The sequence below is a fragment of the Pogonomyrmex barbatus genome, unplaced genomic scaffold (genome assembly GCF_055798465.1).
Source record: "Pogonomyrmex barbatus isolate J1 unplaced genomic scaffold, ASM5579846v1 scaffold1, whole genome shotgun sequence".
Taxonomy (NCBI): domain Eukaryota; kingdom Metazoa; phylum Arthropoda; class Insecta; order Hymenoptera; family Formicidae; genus Pogonomyrmex; species Pogonomyrmex barbatus.
This window is the reverse complement of record NW_028297098.1, coordinates 7,531,034-7,544,863: the sequence shown is the minus strand read 5'-3', so window position 1 is coordinate 7,544,863 and position 13,830 is coordinate 7,531,034. Positions and strand designations below refer to the sequence as shown.

The 13,830-nt window shown below is 43.2% G+C and overlaps 1 protein-coding gene across 2 annotated transcripts in view; it reads right to left on the bottom strand.

Annotated features, from left to right (window-relative positions):
• Gprk2 (G protein-coupled receptor kinase 2) overlaps positions 1-13,669 on the bottom strand; it is a 33,079-nt gene extending 19,410 nt beyond the window's left edge. Inside the window, exons 1-2 of one of the 2 annotated variants that reach the window (XM_089072968.1) lie at positions 13,012-13,669; positions 1,458-3,294 (exon numbers count right to left, since the gene is read on the bottom strand). In XM_089072968.1, coding sequence (XP_088929094.1) covers positions 1,458-1,509 — 52 coding nt within the window. In that variant the 5' untranslated portion in view covers positions 1,510-3,294; positions 13,012-13,669. The remainder of the gene's footprint in view (positions 1-1,457; positions 3,295-13,011) is intronic. The other variant, XM_089072971.1, reaches the window with a different exon arrangement.
• Between the last annotated feature and the right edge of the window lie 161 nt (positions 13,670-13,830).

Below are 13,830 nucleotides of genomic sequence, written 5' to 3'. Positions count from 1 at the left end.
AATCTCTCGTCGCATTTGTAAGATCCGTCGTATTTTTTCGTATTTCTCACGTATCACAATTTTAGATTTACTACTATAAATCGAAGAGAAAGATGGAAGAATTTAGAGTCGCCTATATCACTCGCGAAAATAAACTTAAGGTAAGTCCGGTAAGTCTACAAATCAGTCCCGAAGATAAAGAACGGCTGTTTATTTTATTTCGCATTCTACCGGCGCCTATGACGATAGGTGTGCTAAAACACGCGTTAGGAGGCGAGTGAAGAGAAAAAGACGATCTTTCCTCCATAAAGATTTTTTGCTTCGATCTATCGTTCGCATTACGACGCTTAAGCTGTCCGCGCGAACATCACGATCGTTTTGCGCGCGCACAGCGTTAAAACACAGACACCTACAACAAGCCGTCATAAATGCTTTAACGTTCATTGGATAGGCAATTCTCGATCCAACTCAACTCTAGATACATACGTAATGACAACTGTAAAATCATCGTTTTTCAATCAAGCATTACAAAGGTCGCCGATAAATCTTTCTCATCAATAAAAATGATCTTCTAAATTATGTTTAACAGATGAAAAATGTCAAACGCGTAAATCTCTCACGCTGCTTTATTACCTGCCACGATGTCTAGAGTTTTTTTAAAATTGACTCGTGACACGAGCAAAATTTCAAAGAGAAGAATTTTTTTATTTCTCAATCGTAAACGACATCTAAATTCTTCTCGAGAACGTAATCACGCGTTTGCGGAAATATCACGTTTATCCTGAAATGTTTGCGCGCGTCGCAAAAATACGCGCTTAATGGCCTTAATTTTCTCGATGACGGCAATTCGAAATCCGTTAAACGCGAAAGTAACGACTGCGAATGCATATTGCGCGTTAAGCCCCGACCGTTCAATCTCGCGGCTAAAATGCGATTTTACGCGCGCGTAATAAATGTCGCCTGGCCGAACTCTCGGTAATGAGAGCGACTGTACAGGACTGTATCTTTCCCGGGAAAGGCTATATACACACAGATACACAATGGACGGAATTGTACATTCAGCGCGCGCTAATCGACCGAAGTCAATAGCGCGTTCTCGACACGTGTTATAATCGGCGCGCGATTATTACGCGTCATGAAACAATTCTCGTAACTATGTCGCTACCGCTTGAATTTTCTCAATTTCCTGCAATCACCCTTGCCGCTTGCTAAAAAAATGGAAACACAGAAATTTACAATATTCATCGATTTTAGATCGCCGTAAAAGATCATTTATTTTATATCTGTAAAAAATCGCACGCGAGTTTCCTTATTTCCCCAATAGTTATGCCACTCATTTAATTATTCCGCGCTTTTCCTCGAACCAGTTTACGATATACCAAGGCAATTAATGATCCCTGATATTTATATAAATATAAGAGCTGGAAAATAAAAACAACAGTAGAAATAAATAGCGACACAAATAAAGCGAGACTCACCTTCTCTCGCTTTCAGGTATATGGTGTTCGCCACAATATTCTCCAACTCCATCAATTCCAGCTTGATCGGATTTGTGCGGCCGAATCGAGTGGGTGAAGAAGAAGCCTCGTGGTGACGACGACGACGTCGGTAGACGACAGCGGGAGCGGCGACGGCGGCGACGGCGGCGGCGGTGGCCGTGAAGTCGATTGCGGGGGGCACGTGCGATTGTTATACGGGGTTGACGGGGGTCCCATCAAGCTCCCATCTGCGTCCCCGCGGACACCATCGGCATTCACAATCGGTCTCCTTTCACTGAGGATCAACGAGGGACCCGCGTATCTCGCGATGTATCTCGGCACAGAACCACCGCGAGCCACGAAACGAGCCCCAATGCTGCGTCAGATGGTTTCCCAATCGATCGTCGGGTTGGATTCATTTGGAATCGCGAATTCGATTTCCAGAAGAGACCGCCTCGAATGGGGAGCAAATGTTGCGCGTCCTTGCGGGGAGCTCCTTTGCCCTGCCTCCGGTGGTTCCTTGAAGGAAAATAGCGCCAGCGCTTAGACGAATCCGCATGAGCGTGGAAGCTGGCGAGTAATTATGAAAAATCGTTCTCGCTCGCAATTAGACTAATTAGACTAAGTAGTCCCGGTGCAAGGCGACTTTGCTCAGCTCCGCTCGAGAAAAACCGGATCGCATCGCGCCGATGTCGAAGCGAACGGCGGTAGAACCGATGACGAGGATCTCCGGTTTTATCAGCCGGTGGATAATTCCAGAACTCTAGAACCTCTTTTATCTTAATAGGCGGAGTCAACGGTCCGGTAATGTGCGTACATTATGAATCAAGTTTTATCGCCGTTCATGGACCGTTTGACGGATTCACCGAATTAGATCGTTCGACGTTCAATGTCCGTGCATGTCGCATCGCATAATCGACATCAATCGTTAGTGGATTCTCCGCGATCATCCTCGTCGTCGATTAACGATCGTTGGCCGACGAGCGTCGATCCTCACGGCCGACATACGTCGACTCTTCCTCAATCAAACATTCCATTAATTCTTCTCCCAGCGAAGAGAACGAGGACGTCTCGCGAGCATCGACAAACGTGCTCTTTCACTACGGTCATTCAAATAGAATTTATCGTTTCCATCTACAGCGTAATCGGAATCGTATCACGATGAGTAAGAAGGAACGGCCGATCGGGCGAGCACTCGGGCAAGAGGGCGAGCATACCGGCGCGGTGACTTCAACTTGCACTTAAATCCGCGTGCATTAGCGCGACATCACACACGCGACAAGGCTATCCTTTATGGAATACACGTATACAAAGTAGCGGTACTATATCGAGGCGTTAATGAACGAAGAGAGAGACTCCGAGAGCGCGGAGACCTCGCGCATCGGCGCGTGACCTCGCGAAAATAACACGCCGGGATGAGCCTCGGAAGAGGCGCCGCGTGTTGCAAAGTACTGCCTTTCACTCTTACGACGCCGGCGGGTCAGCCGGAGACGAGCGAAACACGCGCATTAAAACCGAGGGCCGATCTCCGATCGTAGTGAGAACACCGAGGACTCCGGACACGCGCGCGCGTGCGTGCGCGCGCGCGCGCGCGCGCGTAAATTCACTCACTTCGCTCGGTCCTCTTTCGCGGGCACGCGGTGCCTCTTTCTCGTCTCCTCTTCTCTTCCTCTTCCTTCTCTTCTTCTTACGATGCGCACGCGGGGTGAATGACATTCGCCGAGAACGGCGGATTCCTAATGGCTCTCCTCTTCGCGCATCTCATCTCCTCGCGCGCGTTCATCGGCGCGTTACTCGCGCGCACCGCCTCGCGGACTCGCTCCCGTGCACGCGCATCCTGAAAAACAACCGGCGAATTCGACTTTACATACTGTGTGAAAAGTTCCGGACTTCGGAATTTGATCAATGACGTCAGAGAGAAACCGGATAGGGATCAAGCGGAGAATGTAAATATGTAAACAGGAATGGACAAGCTTGTTTCAATCAGTGTGGACGGGCCGAGCGTGAGTTATAAATATATAAATAATCCATACTTTTTCGACACGTCAAAAGAAAGTGGCTCGTTACGTTCATTCATGCTCGTCGCAAATGTATTTGTCCGTTCATCGGATCGGAATCGCTCGTTCTTGTTGACGTAATTTGAATCCATTTCTAGGGAATTCTTTTACACATTTATCTCTCGACATTCCTAGCAGTTTAAATAATTCGTAATTTATATATATATATATATATATATATATATATTTATGACAGCATTAAGCAGTCACAATTATTCATTATAAATGTTATTGTTATCGTGTTACCATATTATATTATTATCTTATTTTAGAATCATACTTACATACAATTCATACATCTGTTGATAAAATATTACTTTGCACATGAGATATTAATTCAATATCTGAGGTTAAAGAACATGACATTTCTCGCAGGAAAATTTACGGAAAGCACGTGCCGAGTGTAAAAAAACGCTAATTAAAGCTAATTTTACACATATCCTATTATATGATAAGTTTCATTAGCATTTAAAAGTAGGTGCACAAGGATGATATAATAACGTGTAATCAATCTCGATTATTTCTGATAAATTTCCCCTGAAAAATTGAAAAGTCAAATTCCTCGCCACGCCGCGTGTGAATTCGTTCGCCGTCACTGGCACACGAGTGCGTACGCGTGAATGGCGATGCATCGGACAGGTGCATCGAAGAAGAAGAGGAGGAGGAGGAGGAAGAGAAGGACGAAGAGGAGGATGAGGAGAAGGGGAGGAGCGGAGAGATAAAGATAACGATGCGACTAATGCGTCGCGTCGACGGCGACAGCCGACGGTAATCTAATAAGCGACGCGGAACGCGCGCTATTTCCACGTATTCATATCCGGTCGAAGCTTTTAATGCGACTTGCTCCGGCGCCCACCGTAGGGATATAATAAATTCCGAGTAAAAACGCGGAAACGCGCGGAGGATTAGAAAACCCGCGGAATTAGATGGGCTTTCTCGCCGCCGCCGCCGCCACCGCAAATTGGACTCGCGCCGCTCTGTCCAATTAACTTCTCCCGCGCGAGCGGACCCCGGCCGACGAGACGTTCTCTCTTCTTTTTAATTCTTCCGATATCGCGTCCGCTTCACTGGAAGCCGATTCGATTAATTCCCGCCCGAAGCTAGACGAACGCTGGTGGAATGAGAGTATTCGCGTCGCGTCGCGTCGCGTCACGTCGAAATTGGAGCTTTTAACTTGACAGTAATGACTGGACGTGGATGAGAACGATCTTGTATAACTGCATCTAATAAACAGAACAATTGCAGATTATTCTTCATTATTCATGTCTTGTATATTAGAAGATGAGTGTATTTGCGATGATAGCGTATGTCATTTCTCATTTATATTTCTACTTTGTACAGACTGTACTATTATCCATCTTTACATTCTTTTTATATTATGTATGTGTGTATGTAAAATGTACTATTTTATGAAAGTTATTATTTACACTTGCACTCTTTTAAAGCAATATGTCACGTTATTATAAACGTGATGTTTATTATAAACCGCAATATTAAATACGAAATGTACTTGGCAAAATAGATTTTCTTTTTAGAACGTGTCCCACAAGAAAAATATTTTCCCGAGGATTTGGACGAAAAGAAGTTTCTGAATGGCAAAAAGAATGTTAGCCACAGTACTTGTGATTTGGAGTGTGATCTTTTACAATTGCACCTAATAAATTACAAACAATTGTAGGTTATTCTTCATTCATGTATCGTATCAGAAAATGAATGTATTTCTATGCTATGTTATTTCTCATTAATATTTCTGTTTTGTAACGTACTATTATCCATCTTTATATTCTTTTTTTATTATAAAATGTACCATTTCATGAAAGCTATTATTTTACATTTGTACTCTTTAACAATATGTCGTGCATATTATTATAAATCACGAAATGTGCTTTGTAAAATATAGCTTCTTCTTACATGTCTCGCAAGAAGAATATTTTTTCCGAGGAAATATAATTGGGGCGCAGAAAAAAGTTTCTGAATGGCAAAGAAAGTGTTAGCCACTTGTGATTTGCAAAGCAATCTTTTATAACTGTCTCTAATAAATTATAAACAATTGCAGATTATTTTTTATTATGTATTGTGCATCAGAAAATGAGCATATTTATATATATATATATATATATATATATATATTAAAGCATATGTCATTTCTATATTTCTATTTTAGACAAATATACTATTATCCATTTTTATATTTTTTTTATTATAAAATACTATACTATTTTATGAAAGTTATTATTTACATTTGTATTCTTTAACGCAATATGTCGTGCATATTACTATAAACTGCGAAATGTGCTTGGCAAAATAGATTTTCTTTTTCTAACACATTCCGCAAGAAGGATATTTTCTCGAGGAAATATGACTTGGGCACGGAAAGAAGTTTCTGAATGGCAAAGAGAGATCAGCCACTTGTGATTTGGAGAGCGATCTTTTATAACTAAGCGTCTAATAAATCACGAACAACCGCGAATTATTTTTCATTATGTATCAGAAGATGAGTGTATTTATGTATGTTAGTCATTTCTCATCTATATTTCTAATCTTTATAAATGTACTATTATCCATCTTTATATTCTTTTTATATCATAAGATATATTATTTTATGAAAGTTATTATTTACATTTGTATTTTTTAACGCAACATATCGTGCGTATATTACTATAAATCGCGATATTAAATAAATGTACTTGACAAAATAGATTTTCCTTTTACACAACATTTCCAGTCTCGCAAGAAGAATATTTTCTCGAGGAAATATGATTGGGGCGGAAAGAGGTTTCTGTGAATAGCAAAGAGAGTGTTAGCCACTTGTGATGCACCGTCCCGGCGCGCTCTGGAATGCGACGCGGTTTTCATGCCATTGTTCGAGATACGGCGATACGCGACTGTAAATTGACGACACGACAACGCGCAACGTGCCGAGCGTGTCTGGATTCCCGAGCACGCTTAACAGAGCTATCCCCGCTATTAATTGCGATCGCATTCCCTCTCAGAACCGTTCAATCAACGGCGCAATTTTGTTTAATTGTCTTTACAAACATAATTCCATTTCACCGTCACGTAATATTTGCTCCTCGTCGAACAAAAGAGCCTGAGTATTCTAGACACATCCTCGTCTGTTTTTTTAAGGTTTCCTTCGTGCAATTATCTTTTTCCGCAAAAACTCAACAGCGTTAGTTTTAACAGCTTCCTTTTTTAGCCACGTAGCAAAACCGTGTGTGCATTTTATGTGTGCGTTATGCCAAAAAGAAGAGAGAAAGGGAGAGAACATACGAGAGCCGACTTTGCGATTGCGCGCGCGGGGCGAGCCAGTTCGCGATTTCGATGCGCTTTCACGCTGAAAAAATCGACACGGGGAACACGCGTACCTCGGTACGCGATAAATCAATTTCAACGCCAGGATGACCGCGAACGCGATAAAGCGTGATTCGATGTGGAAAAAAATTGGCGAGGAGGAGAGAGAGGGAGAGGGGGAGAGAGAGAGAGAGAGAGAGAGAGAGAGAGAGAGAGAGAGAGAGAGGATGCACGAGTCGCCTTTGAAATCTTCACGCTGAAATCGAGAGCAAAGAGCGAATTGCACGACTCCCTTCGCCGATCGCCGGTCGGCGTTGCACGGCGAAATAGAAATTGCCAATAACGCGCGGCGGAACAATACGCGCCGCTGACGTTGATATGCATTAAAGGCGTTCGCATTGTGTCAATCAGTAATGCAGTTTATACGTGACTGACGGTATCATAGACGGTATAACGCGGGCGCGTCCACGCATACGCGGTGTCCCAGATCGACTCTCTTCTTTCGGTGACCGGCAGACTCCTCTCGGTCAATTTCGAGTTCGAATTTCGCTTTTCGAACGTGAAACGTCGAAAAAGTTTCAATTTCAAACGACTAAAAAAAATGTCTCTACCAAGTCTCAACCCTCCTAAAAGCTAAGTTTTTCGAACAATGTAAGTCGATCTTGCGTTGTTTGATCTCTGGGATCTTAAAAAAAATGTTAAGAGTTCTGATAAAAGTAATATCTCTCGTCGAGGTCTTTTCAAAAGAAAAAAAAGATGCTCTCGGAATTGATCGTGGGTCAAGAGAAATACAGTTGATCCTGGACACCATATGTATGTATGTATGTATGTGTGTACGGGTGTGTTGGGTATACAATACGTATCGCGTATAGGTATGTAGTACGCGAGAAAGAGGGAGAGAGAGAGAGAGAGAGGCGCGAGGCTCCAAAAGGGATGGAAAAGCCAATTCTGTCGTATCAGCGCAAATGGCTATTGGCCGACAGGAAGGAAACCGCCGTGCTTCTCCGCAGAAGATGATAATAATAAACGTTTACGATCGGCAAGCTCCAAATTGGAGCGCGAGAGCCTTTTTACAATCAGCCCTTATCCCACGCGATATTTCAATATCCGGCACCCTCTTTCCATCGTCCCGGATTATGGATCACCTTGGCTCACTTTCATCCGTCTCAAACACGCGCTGTATAATTTGCAACGCAGCGCGGGAGATGAGTTTTTCCGGAATTTTTAGCGAAGCTTTCAGCAAGACAGATCGTCGGCCGGAGATTCGTGAAATTTATTCCAAGAGAACTTACAATCGTATACACAAGCGGGAGGAAAAAAAAGGAAAATTGCCAACGCTTTTTGCGGCCGTTGCAACACTTCGCATTAATCATACCCACGTACGAAAGAACAGTCAAATTTTCAAGCTCAAGTGCTCCGGTTTCATTAGAAAAATTTACGTATGTTCAACGTAAATCTCTCGTAATGCTCTTTCTTTATTCGTACACGTATAACAACGCAGATTTTAACATATATTTTTATATCTCGCGACAATTATAATTAAATGATAAGATATTTTAGAGATATAAAAAATCAAAGAATGCGGGCGAATATTAATCACTCTGCGTGCATCATGAAGAAGAAAGAGTGTCTCGATATAATAATAAAACAACCTTGAATAGTGCGCTATTACGCAGGATGCATAGCTTGCTTTATTTTCGGCTGACAAATGACTCGACGTATAACAAGCGTTGCGAAATTAGTTTAAGCTAGACGAAAATTGTACGCTCCGATACGCGAGCGACAACGGTCGACCGAGCGGAGCGCATTGTGTTTCACTCTCATTATATTCAAGAGGAATATGATTAAATAGCAATCCTTTTGTTCCGTCGCGCGCAAAGATCAATCTACGTGTCTTCGTTTTGAAAATATCGCTGAAAGTGCAAGGTGCGTTGCGCGATAAATTATATAAAATTAATCGGAGCTTGAATAATCGAAATGTCAATTATAAAGCTGTTTCATTATCTAAGTAACTTTATCTTAATAATTATTTTGAAAGTGCAATAATAAAAATTCACAAGTGCAAAATTCGAAATCCTCCCCCGCCCCCCCCCCCCTAAATTTTATCCTTCACGATGAATCACGTTATCAAGGGTAATTAGGGACACTCTGCTGATATCGAGATACGATATTTAGGTATACGGTAATGGATACCTTTGACATCGATATTTTACCTTTGATATTAGTTAGTTAGTTAACGATACCGAGAAAGGAGTATCGAATTTCGCGCGATATTCCGCGGCTGCGTTCAATTTCGATGCCGCGTCATATCACGCAGAAGTTTCGAATTCCGTGCCTTGATCTCAGATTTCAACCCGTAGTTTGCAACCTACGGACTTCATTAGGATAACTTCATAGACGATGTATTACCATGTCGCGACGTTTTAGCATTCGGGAAAATTAGTGGCGTGTATACTCGACGGTAATTTGCGACGCACACCGACCGTGATGGGTCGAAAGGAATATTTTCCCTTCGTTTGTGGTTCGTCTAGTGTGACGACGATTGCGGTTCGACGGTTTCTGCGGCCCGTGCGATACCGAACTTACGTACGTAATATCCGCGTCACACGAGACAGGCCATTAAACGGAAAAATAACGGTACAAAGCGCGTTTTTCTCCTTTTTAAAAATAAAAGAATATACAAATATATAAAAATAATATAAAAAAAAATCCAATTGTATTATAGTGATATTAATCAAGATAAAAAGTTTTATTATGAGAGCAATCATGCTTGCACAGAAAAAAAAATTTGTCTTAAATCAAGACAAATATTCTCATATATCAACAAAAAAATTATAATTTAGTCTTGATTAAAAAATTAAAAAATTCTTAGAAAATGTTAGTTTTAATTGTGATTGAATTTGTGATTGATGCAAGTATTACTTTTGCTCAACTCAGAACTAGAAATGTTTAATAAAAATTATAATAGTCTTTCTTGCCAGATATGAGAATATCTGTACTACTGCGTCAATACAAATTTGATCAAATTAGAATTAAAATTTTTTTTTTAAAAATTATAATATTCTTGCTTTTATAAGAATATTATATATGAGATTTTATAAGAATATTATATATGAGAATGTCTGCCTTAAGACTAATCTTTCTTCTGTGTGATACAAGTTGTAAATATCGTAAATTATGGTAATTCTATCGCTTTGCCGCGACTATTTTACGTCTTCTACTTCAAGAATCGTCAAACAATAGCGCAGGCATAATCTCTCTCTCTCTCTCTCTCTCTCTCTCTCTCTCTCTCTCTCTCTCTCTCTCTCTGGATTCAGATAAAATATCCCTATCTGGCGGTACGCAAAGAGAGTCAGAAGTCCGTCGCGAATTACGCGCCATCTGAAATGGACTCGAGAGAGATAGCGGGATTTGCTTCATATTTATTCATACGATTCGACGATGTGTTAACATTTGCAGTGGAGAGTAAGCACTTGGATCGACAACCACCGGCCGGCTCTGACTGGCTGGCTGGCACGTGCGCGCGGAAGGACGTAGTACGCTTTTCCGTACTACACAACTCGCGACGGCGGGCAGACTTTGGGATGTAAATGAATATTGCAAGTCCCACCCCTACTGGCATGTCATGCGCTGGTCGTGTCAACGGGGCACATATAGCGCGCACGCACACACATCCATCATCGGAAAGGTTCGTTCCACACAACTCTCAAGTTTTCTCTCTCTCTCTCTCTCTCTCTCTCTCTCTCTCTCTCTCTCTCTCTCTCTCTCTTTTATATATATATATATATATATATATATATATATATATATATTCGCCGTCCTCTTTGTCTTTGAACAAATGCTAAATTTCCACGCTAATCGGACGCCGCGATTTACTGCCAAGTGTACTTGCTCGCCGCACTTTCGTGTTGACAAGCGTCACGTTGCTATGTACCGAATCGACGAAAAATGTCAACGTATTTGCCCGCAACGTGGTTGTGTTTAATATTTCACAATCATTGGCGAAAGGGTCCGAGGCGATTCCCTGTGAACTCTGAGGATTCTATTTATTATTTAAATCGGAAATTTGTCGTAACACGAAAACAACGACTGCATTTAGCAGATAAAATAAGCTTTTCAATTATTGTAAGGTTCTTTAATATGATTGGCTTATATTTTTACGTTTAGAATCGGCGTTAAAGGAATGAAAACTAATCATATCAAAGGATCTTGTAATAGTTGCAAAGCTGCTTTCGCTGAACGCAATCAATGTTTCCAGAAATAAAAAATAATGACAAAAGAGAGCGAAAAGGGAAAAAAAAGAATTTGCAGAGACGAGCTTAATTCACGTACTTTTTAACATTACACATACGGGAAGTAAAAAAGGTTTATCGGTAAGTTGTTTAATCTCCTGATGCTACTTAGTATTTATCTTAATTTACGTTTTATGTAAGTCGAATTTACATTCTACAAGTTACATCAAATACGTGTTGCGTAAACTTTACAAATGTTCGCAAACAGCGAGTGCATCGAATCGAATATCCGACACGCCTCCACGTTGCGACTTAATGTGAATTTGTACGCAAATTTACGTCGGGTATATTAGACTGACAGATAAACGGAGGTGGACACGGCGGATGCGACGACGAATTAATCGCGAACGCGTCTGAACGATAATAAAGCTATCAACCGACGAAATATCAGACTCTCGCGCGCGCACTAAAGACCCGACCGGATTCTCTCTTTGCGGAGCAAACACTCGGGAAATCGCGTCTAACGACGACAACGACGGCTTAATATGCCTCTTATTTGTCCTCGTCGGCGGCAAATAAAAGAAGAAACGCGCGAGCGCTCTTTAAGCCCCTTTAAACCCAAAAAATCGGAGCCCTGAGTGGGATAAGTGTTTCTCGATTACATGTGACTCTCTCTCTCTCTCTCTCTCTCTCTCTCTCTCTCTCTCTCTCTCTCTCTCTCTCTCTCTCTCTCTCTCTCTCTTTCTCTTTCTCTCTGTACAAATTCTACAGTCGATTTTTCCTCGATTAGAATGTCGAGGGATCCAACGAATTAAAAACAACATTTGTCTTAGATAAAATTGTTTTAGATAAAAAATTGTTTTAGATAGACGATAAAAGAATCGTTTTCAATGAATTTAAGAAGGACTCTAGTACAATCTAAATTTAAAAATTGTTAATATATTACACATATATTAAATAATGCAACGATAAATAGAAAACTTTTCTCAATGTTCTTAGTAAGAGAAAAAGCTTTAAATCGGTCAAAGAGAAAAGCATCAACAGCCGAACGTTTTAAAACGCTTTGCGCATAAAAATTCTCCCATGCGGATGCGATAATAATAAAATATCAATTTCAGCGTATCGTTTCGCACATCGAATCGTTGCTTAATGTTCGCATTCGCAGTCATACGATGCCGTGCTATTACAGATATATTATTGCTATAACAGAAATCGTAACAGGCAGCATCGTTACGCGGGCCATAACGAGATGTGTGCGGCGAGTGTTAAAAGAGAAATATTCAAGCGACAGATATGTGCGCTCGCAAGTTTTCACACGTGTGATTTCGGGATAACGATCACGAATCCTGGCATCGCGACGAACACCGACGCCGGAGTGTCCAGAGAGTCGACACGCGATACTCCGTTTCTCGCGGCTCCGAGATACAGGCACCTGCCGCCGAGACAGCCGTGAACTTGGGAGGCCATACTCCGTGCGTGCGTGCGTGCGTTCGTGCTTGCGTGCGTGCGTGCGTGCGTGTATCGCGGGAAACGCGGGAGCACTCGTGATCGAAACACGAATTCTCGTTCTCATCCGTCTCCCTCCCTCCCCCCCTCACCTCCCGTCGCCTTCTCCGCCCGTTCTCTCTTTTCCAGACGCCTGTCTTCATTATTTGGATGCCGGCACGAAAATCTGTCACGCTGGCTCACGCGAGGGTAGGAGACCACGGAGTTTACGATTCGGGATAAAGCGGGACACGCGGACGTGACCCGGCGACCAGAATCCAGAATGAAGCGCGTGTTATCCGCCTCGAGAGGAGAGAGATGGGCGAGGATGTTGAGGAACGAAGGGAGGAGAGAAGGAAGAAAAGGGACGGCATTACCGACAGAGTCTCGTGACGCGCTCCGTTCCGTTTTCTGCTCCACGAGAAACGCGACGGCCGGGCGTAAACGACTCACTTTTTTTTCTCGTCTTTGTCTACCCTCGCTTACCTCTGGTGCCGAGCTAACCGCGGACGATGATGATATTGACGATGATAACGGCGGCGATGTTGCTCCGACAGCCGGCGAACTGCGGCGCACAAGCACGTCTCTCTCGCAGGTTCACCCGGTATAAGCCGACACTGAGCACACAGGCTGACAGACAGCGGAGCACCGCGCTGTCGGTCGTATCGGCGATACGAAGAAAGCACAATGGCCGACCGTGCCGTGCGCCTCCGGTCTTGCGACCACGATCCGCCGCACGGGCCCACGAGGCACGCTTCTTCCTCCTCCCCTTTCTTCGATAGAGGAAGATAGAGAGTGAGAAATGTGCCTGTGTCTTCCTTCCTTCCTTCCTTCCTTCCTTCCTTTTTTCTTATCAGAGCGCACGCCCGAGTATGCAGCACCGAATGCTATCGCGAAATAAAATAAACAAACGTACGTACGTCCGCGACAAAGGGTTCCGTCAACGAGTGTGTCCGATCGCGGATAAAACTCCGCTCAGTCGTTCTTTCTTTCTCTCTCTTTTGTGGCGCGAAATCACCGCACACCACGCCACACGATGGACAAAAACCGACTGACTGGCGTGCCACTGCCGCACGGCGGCGAGGCGCGAGGCAGTTCGGATAAGAGGTTAAGTGGTGGGGGTAGCGGGAGCCGGCGCGCTCCTTTGCGTAACGATGCGGAGAAGGACACACACACAGCGCGTCTGCCTTTGCCGCGGCGCCGCGGACCGCTGCTATTGGGCGTGGTAGAGTCCCTAGATTCGTCCTCGTATCGACCGTCGCCGATAAAGCCGCCATTGCCTGCCGTCGACTGGCGCACAGATTT